The 10653-nt window shown below is 45.3% G+C and overlaps 1 protein-coding gene across 2 annotated transcripts; it reads right to left on the bottom strand.

Annotated features, from left to right (window-relative positions):
* Positions 1–291: 291 nt before the first annotated feature.
* On the bottom strand, positions 292–10163 carry c1qtnf6b (C1q and TNF related 6b). 2 transcript variants are annotated; one of them, XM_034532923.1, is made up of 3 exons: positions 10084–10163; positions 6728–6920; positions 292–1829 (listed from the first exon to the last, which is right to left on the bottom strand). In XM_034532923.1, exons 2-3 carry the CDS (start codon positions 6906–6908, stop codon positions 1282–1284), a joined length of 729 nt encoding a protein of 242 aa, XP_034388814.1. In that variant the 5' UTR covers positions 6909–6920; positions 10084–10163; the 3' UTR covers positions 292–1281. The 2 variants fall into 2 exon arrangements, with proteins under 2 accessions (XP_034388814.1, XP_034388822.1); XM_034532931.1 differs by lacking the exon at positions 10084–10163 and adding an exon at positions 7235–7325.
* Between the last annotated feature and the right edge of the window lie 490 nt (positions 10164–10653).

Below are 10653 nucleotides of genomic sequence, written 5' to 3' on the forward strand. Positions count from 1 at the left end.
TGATACTTTGTTTGGGTTAAGTGAGTTATGATACTTTGTTTGGGTTAAAGTGAGTTATGATACTTTGTTTGGGTTAAAGTGAGTTATGATACTTTGTTTGGGTTAAAGTGAGTTATGATGCTTTGTTTGGGTTAAACTGAGTTTAAACTGGATGTTTCAGAATGTGCATTTTGCTATCTTTAAAAAAGACAATATAAAAAACATCCTCTCACCGTCTTGGATTATACAGATTTCTCTTTTCCATTCTGAAAACGTTTATTTTTTCACAATCAAGTGTCCTTTTGAACAAAGAGGAACACTCCGGGCATAAAGGCCCAGATATGTACATGAACTGCTCTGAAGTCATATTAAATCATCAAAACCTTAAAGCACCTTTATTTTATTAGTAATATGTTGGGATATGCTTATGCTTAAAGGGTCAGTTCACCAAAATTACAAGAAATGTGATTCTCCTCTCACACTAACTATGTTTTAGACTATTTAACAACTTCATCTGTCGACCTTTTAACCATCAAATAAAACTACATGATGATCAATTAAAGTCCAGAGGAACAAAATCAAAGAAAGTTCCAAACATATAGAAATAACTAAAAGGTTGTACGTTGACTAAAGACGAGCAACTCGTTTATTATTTGTGAAACAAATCCAAAATAATAATTGATTTTATAATCACAACAAAGGCTACTCTAACAATATGTGTTCCACTGGCACCGTGATCAGAACCGATCACTCAGGTGTCAATAAGTCCTCCGATAACGTGATCGGTCAACACGACACAGACGGGGACCAGAAGCCAAAACCTCGTCCTGGTGTCCACAGGTTCTGTTTATTTTTAATTTTATTTCAGGTTCTGTGTATAAATGCAGAGCCTGTTCATAGAGATGATCTATGAATGATATATGGATTATTAATAAGTGGGGACAATGTGGCGGGACTGGCCCTTTAAAGCTGAGCGAGGAAACAAGTGTCAAAGGTAAGCCAAGGAAACAAGTGTCAAAGGTAAGCCAAGGAAACAAGTGTCAAAGGTAAGCCAAGGAAACAAGTGTCAAAGGTAAGACAGCAGCCCTCCAATCAGAGGACACACCTGGACCTTGGAGTCCACTTGTGATGCAACACAAAGTCCCTGAAAGGAGGCGCAGCAGGAGCAGGAAGGAGGTTCCCTTTGTGGTTCTAGAGAGAGGAACCTTCTCCTCCGGCGTGTGTGGGCGGTCCTCACTGAAGCTCATTCCTCTCCGGGCTGCAAGGGGACGTTGTAATAAGCACCAGACCTCCTGACCCCCGTCACTGGAGGCTCGGGGCCACCAGGTATCCGTTGAAGGTGATGTACACGTCCACGTCGTCGCTGTAGACGGCGTTCTCCCGCTCCCTCTTGTAGAGCCGGACCCAGACCTCATCGTCCGGGGCCAGGTCCATCATGACGCTCTGGCTCTGCATGATGGAGCGCTCGCTGGGCTGCGCGTACAGGATCACCTGCTCCTTGGCGTTGTGCATCAGGTGCAGGTAGGTCTCCTTGAAGTTCCAGGTGTGGATGTTCACGTTGAAGAAGTAGACGCCGGGCACGGAGCAGTAGAACTTCCCCTTGAACATGTTGAAGTGCTCATGGGGGTTGACGAACACCGTGTCGAACACCAGCGCCTGGTAGTAGTCCACGCTGTGCAGAGCCTTGCGCCGGCCCACCGAAAAGAAGGAGCTCGCGGTCTTGCAGGCGTCTCCGGGGGCGCCGGCCTGGCCTTTGGTGCCTTTGGGGCCCACGAGACCCCGGTGGCCGGAGGGTCCCTCTAAACCGGACTTGCCAGGTGTGCCCGTGTCCCCTCGGTCTCCTTTGTCACCTGCGTGGACGAGAGGAGAATCGACCTTTTCACAGGGAAATATTGTTCCTCACTGCACTTATTCTACAGTTATAGGTACGACTTATTTTACTCAAGAAAGAATTTCCAAGAAAAACAGGAAAAGATACTAAATTATAGTCTTAAATTGAGATTAAAGTAAAACAACAGGTCCAACATGAGGATAAAGCATGTCAGCGATATGTCCATAAGAGAACGGTTTATGTATCTTTCAGCACCGTAATAACTAAATAAATTCAGACGGCTGGTGTCACGACGGATTTACACTTTTTTTTTTATGATAGATTTATGATTTTATGACTAAAATAAAATGGCTTAAAATGGCCCCAAAACGTACTTTACAGATAAAGGTGTTATATTTAATAACAAGACAACACATACAACTGTTTTGCTGATCATACTTTGACTTCAGTGGGATTTTAAACTTAGGAATGTATTGGTACGAGTACGAGTATCATAATGTTTCAGCTTCTAGTCTGTTGTTAACGTCTTGAGACGTTTAGACGACCGGTTCTTAAACGTCACCATTAAGCTTCTCCTGTCTTTTTAATACGCTTACAAAAAGAAATGGAAACAACTCGACGATCCAAATCCCACTCGTAAATCTGAAGGGATCCATCTTCAATAAAGAGGATCCTTCTGGAAGGCGTTCGCTGGTGCGTTCAGGTGCCAGGAGTTTTTAAAATGCTGAGGCAAAACCTCTTTTGTTATTGTTATCTATGACCTTTATTGACCTCCACTGAGGACCAGAATGAAGCGCATTAACATTAACAAGAGGGAAGAAGAACAAAGATATATTAACGTTGCAGGAGACACGGTCAGTTTGTTCTCCGAGGTCATCAGGCTGGAAAACAACTAATATAATTATAGTATTATTTAGAATCCATCAGAGAAAATAAATCATTTGAAACATGCTCTGAATATTGCACAGAGCTGGTTCTCTCTCAATACTCCGTGATGACGAAGGAAAAACAGGATTTGAGACATTTTATATTAAACATTTTAAAAACTGAACCATTTGCTGTGAGCAGCCCAGGAGTCTCCCGTTCCTCTTGAACCTCTTTCAGGGGTTTCTACGGTTGGTTGGATTCCACCTGAGGTCAATTCCTACTGACACACACACACACACACACACACCTATCTGTCTATATGAGGTCTCACGTGTGTAAACTGCCCATCAGAGCTAAAACAAAACCACCATGAGGTTGACGGAGCGTCCTGCAAACCCTAAACCCCCTGAACCCTAAACCCTGAACCCTAAACCACTTCACACATCCACTCTCTTGTGCTCATGTTCGGACTGTTACGTTCATGTGTTAGCCTTCCTGCTTCCTGCTTCCTGCTTCCTGCTTCCTGGTCGCCAGACGCTGTTTGTCCGGATTTGAAGCTCTAAGGATGAAGAATGAGCTGCTTTACATCCCTCCACCACCTCTGAGTCGAACGGTGTGCAGTTTAAAGTGAACTTCAAACTCAACATTGACCTCTGGTTCCACTTGAGGAACAAACACTCGTCTCCTGTGAGAGAGACTTTGTCTTTTGTTCGTTTCCTGAGACTGAATGAAAGCGGCCTGTACCAGTGACGCTGCATAAAGGACTTTATGAATTCCATCAACACATCGCATAACATACCATATAAAGAAAAGGCTTGTGAGTGAAGCAGACTTCCTAACAATCAACAACAGAAGCAAAAACACTGAGAGATGAAACGTGACGGTTATATTTAAAGTCACCGCCCGGTTTCTTTATCTGACGTGACCATAAAACATAAAGCCTTTCAAAGAAAGAAGTGATACGATACCATATATCCAATAAGATACAATAAGATACAATATAGCCGATAAGATACAATATATCTGTCGCACCGCGGTGAAGTTGTTGGGTTTGTTTTATTTTGTTGGGTCTTTTTGTCTTGTCATTTCCTGTTTTATTTTGAAATAGTAACTCTCCTCTCGTTTCAGGTCACTTGCTCATGTGTCACCACAATATATCCCATAAGATTATATAGACAATAAGATCCAATATATCCGATAAGATTATATAGACAATAAGATCCAATATATCCGATAAGATAAAATATAGCCATTAAGATACAATATATACAATATATCCGATAAGATACGTAAGTCAGGCCGTACCAAATAGTTTGAAAGCTGCAAAGCTTTGTTCATTTGAATTGATCTTTTTATTCGTCTCTCTCTTAGCTCGTTGGCTAGTCTTCAAGTCCACATTAAAAATATTTGAGCATACACTCGTTAATGTACAATTCAACACGTCGCCATTTTAAATCAACATCGCAACTCCTTTTTTACAGCACAACTTCATTCTTTGTGTTGTAAAGTCAAAATGGATTAGAAAAAAAATTTATGTCATGCATTTCTTAAATTCACAGCATCTTTTTGTCTCATGAAATATTCCGCTTCAAACCGTATTTGTTGGTGTTTAGCCTTTAAAAAACAACATCTTCTCTTGAGCCTGTGCATTGGGCTCCACAGCCCACAAAGAAAAGCTGTCATTTGGCACAACAGTGAGGCAGAAACCACGATAAACAACAGCAAGACAGATAAATAAATGTAAACTGGAGCGTAGAAGAACACGGCAGCTGGCGCCAGCCGGTCTCTGAGGCTCAAGAGAAGTCCTGCTCTGCTGTCTGTGTCGGAGTTAAACGGGTTGAAACCACACAGGAAGGAGCCACCCTCACTTCCTGCAGACGTAAACACCAGAGCCCTCAAGCGGCAGCTCGTCTCACACCAGAAGGCCTTTTATGGGACGGATCCATGAAACCCAATACCACCCTCAAAGTGAGAGGCTTGACCTCAGTGAGGTGAATACTCTGCTTCTGAGTGAGCTGACAATGTTCTACCTGCTCCCCTTCCTCAAAGCACCCAACAGTTCTACTTCAGTATCCTCTATATGTCTGCTTCTATCTGTTAGAAAGGTCTCTTTACCAACAGGTGTTCTGCAGCTTTATAGACGGAGAATCAAAAGCTGTAAAACGGTTCAATGAGAAGAGAAGACATCAGCAGTCGTTGGTAAAAGACACTGGAAGTCAAGAGTTTCACAATAAAAGCAGCCGAGAACAAGCTGGTTAACGTCTTTACAGGTTAGTCTGGAGTCTGTTGGAATATCAGCTGGACACAGTTTCTACCTCTTTAATCAATACTTACTGATCCATAATCAAACTAATTGAAACATCCAGTTCCACCGTATTCTCCTGGTCATGAGACTCAGTTCTAAATATGACATTTGATGTCTGAATTATAATATACTGTGTATATATATATATATATATATATATATATATATTCTTTTATCTCTGTTAAATTGTTATAATTGAAGGAAAGAGGAAGAACATGGATATTGAATCACGATACTTTAGAACCGTAACGCTGAAGTCACGCACGAATTTGTCATGACCCGGCTCTTAGGCCATAACAAATGCCACAGACAACAGCTTGGGGATACTTAAAAAGGTTTATTGAACGCATAAAGAAACGTTTACCTGTATGACGTGTGGCAGTCAGTAACATCAGTGGTGTCCATGTGCGTGCGTGAATGATGTAGATGTTGGCGGTGCAACCCAAGTGTAACCCAAAGACCAAGAGGTGAACGATCGCACCGGTCTAGTACGCTCCAATAGAACCGCCCCCTGAGCAACACTAGTGCCGGCCTCTTATGCCGTTGTCAATCCCGCCCAGGTGCGCTGCATCATGCCATCTGTCCCGCACACCTGCCGTGATCAGGGGCCGTCACGACTTCGTGAAGGTTTTCATCCTTCCGGTTTATTCTTTTGATTCACTTTTCTCGGAGCAGGAGGTCTTAAATCTGGACCACCTGAACCTCTCGGCCTGCTTCTGGTTAACGTCCTGCTTCGATTGGCCGCTTCGCTCTGCAGCCCAGCTCCATTCCTGCGTCCGCCGCTCCCCAAAAGAACCACGAGAGTCTGATCAGACTTCAAAGGAAAAAGATCTGAGACGCAACTCAGGAGCATTTTGCATCTCGACTGTTCTCGAGCCAACGTTCTGAACGAGGGTCCCATCGTTTGCTCCGCACACACACACACACACACACACACACACACACACACACACACACACACACACACACACACACACACTCACACACACACACACACACTCACACACACACACACACACACACTCACACACACACACACACACTCACACACTCACAACACTCACACACACACACACACACACTCACACACACACACACACACTCACAACACACACACACACACACTCACACACACACACACACACACACACACACACACACTCACACACACACACACACACACACACACACACTCACACACACTCACACACACACACACACTCACACACACACACACACACACACTCACACACTCACACACACACAGACATACACTCACTCACACACACACCACACACACTCACACACACTCACACACTCACACCACACACACACTCACACACACACACACACACACACACACACACACACACTCACACACACACACTCACAGAAGAAGTCCACATGTTGTGTTAAAAGAGAAGAACAACCATTAACATGCATTCAGTGTAGCTTCAGTAGCTAGCGTAGCACAGAAGAGCTAACGCTAGTTAGTGCTGCGCTAACCTACTCAGCTAACGTTTATCTCCTTCAACGTGCTCCAGATCCACCAAAACCAGTCTGAAGATGAAAAACATCTGAAACTACTGAGCAGCGGAGCTGGATGATGCCACGCTGTGATTGGTCAGTCTGCATCAAAGGGGCAGGGCACCAAATATTACGATTATTGCGCTTGTTCCCAAAAGAGACAATATTTGATATAAACACCATATCATGTTTATGTGAAACGTTCCGCGCTCCGGTACCTTGGAGGATGGTCATGTTGATGACGGTGCGGACCTCGGGCATCTGGTACTGGGCGGGGTTGGCGGGCGGATCCTGGTGGTCGCAGCACCGCCTGCAGAGTCTGGATGGGGGTCTGGAGGGGGAGGGGACGCAGCAAGCCAGGGGGAGGAGCCAGAGCAGCCTCAGACACAGCGTCGTCATGGCTGTCAGGACCTGGAGGACGGAGACAGAGGGAGCAACAAGCTGGACTCAAACTACAGTGACTGGCCATGTGTGAAGAACGTCTTTTCTTTCCATAAATGTGCAACAATCAAAAATCCATAAAAGATGTAAACCTCCTAATCCCTGGCAACTGTTTCTGGTAAATGTAGGAAACCCCAAAACATATGAAACGGTGTCAGTCAAAGAGATATTTAACCTTCAACCTTTAAGGACACAAACATAACTAAAGTCAAAACTAAACCTTCAGGTTATAAACTAAAGATGGGGGAGGGGGAGGGGGCGGGGCCTCACATCTGCAAACACACCTGGACTCAATTGGATGTGAAAACATCAGCAGCGGTTTGGTTCTCTCTGCGTGAGCTCACAGCATGAAGCACTTTGACATGTATGTGTAAGGACAACGTGCACCTCCACACACACACACACACACACACACACACACACACACACACACACACACACCTCTGATAAACATGTCTGCAACACCACAAACTAGAAGCAAGAAATTAATCATTTAGACTTCGATTTACAGACAATAATAGAAGTTCAGTGTGACTATATGTTAAATAATTAACATTATATAACACAAAACATATGGCACTCAGATGATCCTTTTACCCAGAATGCCTTGGTAAACTGAGTGCATAAAAGGCGGAAACCTCTGGTTGTATAGAAGTCTATGATTTATGTTTTAAAGCTGCATTCTCTCTCCTGACCACCAGGGGGCGACTCCTCTGGTTGTATAGAAGTCTATGCTTCATGTGTTAAAGCTGCATTCTCTCTCCTGACCACCAGGGGGCGACTCCTCTGGTTGTATAGAAGTCTATGCTTCATGTGTTAAAGCTGCATTCTCTCTCCTGACCACCAGGGGGGCGACTCCTCTGGTTGTATAGAAGTCTATGCTTCATGTGTGAAAGCTGCATTCTCTCTACTGACCACCAGGGGGGCGACTCCTCTGGTTGTATAGAAGTCTATGCTTCATGTGTGAAAGCTGCATTCTCTCTACTGACCACCAGGGGGCGACTCCTCTGGTTGTATAGAAGTCTATGCTTCATGTGTTAAAGCTGCATTCTCTCTCCTGACCACCAGGGGGCGACTCCTCTGGTTGTATAGAAGTCTATGCTTCATGTGTGAAAGCTGCATTCTCTCTCCTGACCACCAGGGGGCGACTCCTCTGGTTGTATAGAAGTCTATGCTTCATGTGTTAAAGCTGCATTCTCTCTACTGACCACCAGGGGGCGACTCCTCTGGTTGTATAGAAGTCTATGCTTCATGTGTTAAAGCTGCATTCTGTCTCCTGACCACCAGGGGGCGACTCCTCTGGGTTGTATAGAAGTCTAGGCTTCATGTGTTAAAGCTGCATTCTCTCTCCTGACCACCAGGGGGGCGACTCCTTTGGTTGTATAGAAGTCTATGCTTCATGTGTTAAAGCTGCATTCTCTCTCCTGACCACCAGGGGGCGACTCCTCTGGTTGTATAGAAGTCTATGCTTCATGTGTTAAAGCTGCATTCTCTCTCCTGACCACCAGGGGGCGACTCCTCTGGTTGTATAGAAGTCTATGCTTCATGTGTTAAAGCTGCATTCTCTCTACTGACCACCAGGGGGCGACTCCTCTGGTTGTATAGAAGTCTATGCTTCATGTGTGAAAGCTGCATTCTCTCTCCTGACCACCAGGGGGCGACTCCTCTGGTTGTATAGAAGTCTATGCTTCATGTGTTAAAGCTGCATTCTCTCTACTGACCACCAGGGGGCGACTCCTCTGGTTGTATAGAAGTCTATGCTTCATGTGTTAAAGCTGCATTCTCTCTCCTGACCACCAGGGGGCGACTCCTCTGGTTGTATAGAAGTCTATGCTTCATGTGTTAAAGCTGCATTCTCTCTCCTGACCACCAGGGGGCGACTCCTTTGGTTGTATAGAAGTCTATGCTTCATGTGTTAAAGCTGCATTCTCTCTCCTGACCACCAGGGGGCGACTCCTCTGGTTGTATAGAAGTCTATGCTTCATGTGTTAAAGCTGCATTCTCTCTCCTGACCCCTAGGGGGCGACTCCTCTGGTTGTATAGAAGGCTATGCTTCGCGAAGATGACAAACTGCATCATACACATACCTCAAAACATGTTGACTATTTACTAAATCTCTCCTTCTGGTCCTGTTATCTGGGTTTTGGGTTCCTCTTGATGAACAACATCTACATCTTCACAGCAGCTGCATGAAAATTAACGTGTTTTGGGAAACGTGGAATTTGACATTTCATGTCAAATACAATAAATCGCTGACTGACCAAAAAGCATTTTTCCCTCATAGACTAATATCACAAACACGCCTGAAAAACTGATCGCAGCCTCCTGGAGATCAGAGAACCTCCTGGAGGTCAAGTTCAGAGAACCTCCTGGAGATCAGAGAACCTCCTGGAGGTCAGAGAACCTCCTGGAGGTCAGAGAACCTCCTGGAGGTCCAGTTCAGAGAACCTCCTGGAGGTCCAGTTCAGAGAACCTCCAGGAGGTCAGAGAACACGTCGGTGAAGTTAATGAGATGAAATTCTCTTCAGTCTGAACTCCTCCAGGTAAGTTGGCTTGTTGTCATTATGGTTATGAACCTTATTTAACTACAATAGAGCTGTACTGTCAGAAGTGTTATAAATAAGAACATAACAATAAACATAAGTAGTTATAAATAAGAACATAACAATAAACATAAGTAGTTATAAATAAGAACATAACAATAAACACAAGTAGTCCTTCATCTCTTGGTGTCTGACCCTCTTGAGTTATATATCATAACCTCATGTCACGCCATCCTCCCCCAGAGCAGCGTGCACAACATGCGCGCTCACGGTGATGACACGCCGCTCATCGACACGCACGAGACCCCGCAACACGCACAGCCGTCATGACGGATCCCGTCAGGGAGCCACGTCGACACGCGCACGAGCCCCAGCAGCCCGGGTGGACGACACGCGCACGCACGCAAGAGAGCACCGTGCACGATGAGAAAAGGTGTCAGCGAGACGCGCGCACGAAGAAAAGCGGCGAACTCCCCAAAGAAAGCTGCAGATGACTTAGTGCACGCGCCGCCGGGTGTTTCTTCTTCTTGTGTTGTTGTTGTTGTTGTTGTTGTTGTTGTTGTTGTGTTGTCATGAGAGTCGGGTCTTACCTGGTGGAGCTTCACCACAGCGGAGGAAAGAAAACGGGCTGCTGGAGAGAGGAGAGGAGGAACTATGAGGAGCCTCTCTCTCTCTCTCCTATGTCTCTCTCTCTCTCTCTATCTCTCTCTCTCTCTCTCTCTCTGTCTCATCTCTCTCTCTCTCTCTCTCTCTCGTCTCTGTCTCGTCTCTCGCCGCTCTCTCGTCTCTCTCGTCTCTCTCTTCTCTCTCTCTCTCTCTCTCTCTCTGTCTCTCTGTCTCTCTCTCTCTCTCCTCTCTCTCTGTCTCTCTCTCTCTCTCTCTGTCTCTCTCTCTGTCTCTCTCTCTCTCTCTCTGTCTCTCTCTCTCTCTCTCTGTCTCTCTCTCTCTCTCTGTCTCTCTCTCTGTCTCTCTCTCTCTCTGTTTCTCTCTCTCCCTCATCAAACCCCCCCCCCCCCTCTCCTCTTCCTTTGACTCCCCCTCCATCCTCCCCTGAAGCATCCATCCCTCTAACTGAGTCAACACACTGCAGCAGGAGTTTATTATTATTATTCTCTCTCCTGACCACCAGGGGGGCGACTCCTCTGGTTGTATAGAAGTCT

The sequence above is a fragment of the Cyclopterus lumpus genome, chromosome 1, assembly GCF_009769545.1.
Source record: "Cyclopterus lumpus isolate fCycLum1 chromosome 1, fCycLum1.pri, whole genome shotgun sequence".
NCBI classification, from domain to species: Eukaryota; Metazoa; Chordata; class Actinopteri; order Perciformes; family Cyclopteridae; genus Cyclopterus; species Cyclopterus lumpus.

Coding starts and splice junctions, on each gene's coding strand:
- c1qtnf6b (XM_034532923.1), bottom strand. CDS start 6,908: ATGACGACGCTGTGTCTGAGGCTGCTCTGGCTCCTCCCCCTGGCTTGC. Junction 1,830..6,727: donor CAACATGACCATCCTCCAAG/GTACCGGAGCGC, acceptor TCGTCCACGCAG/GTGACAAAGGAGACCGAGGG.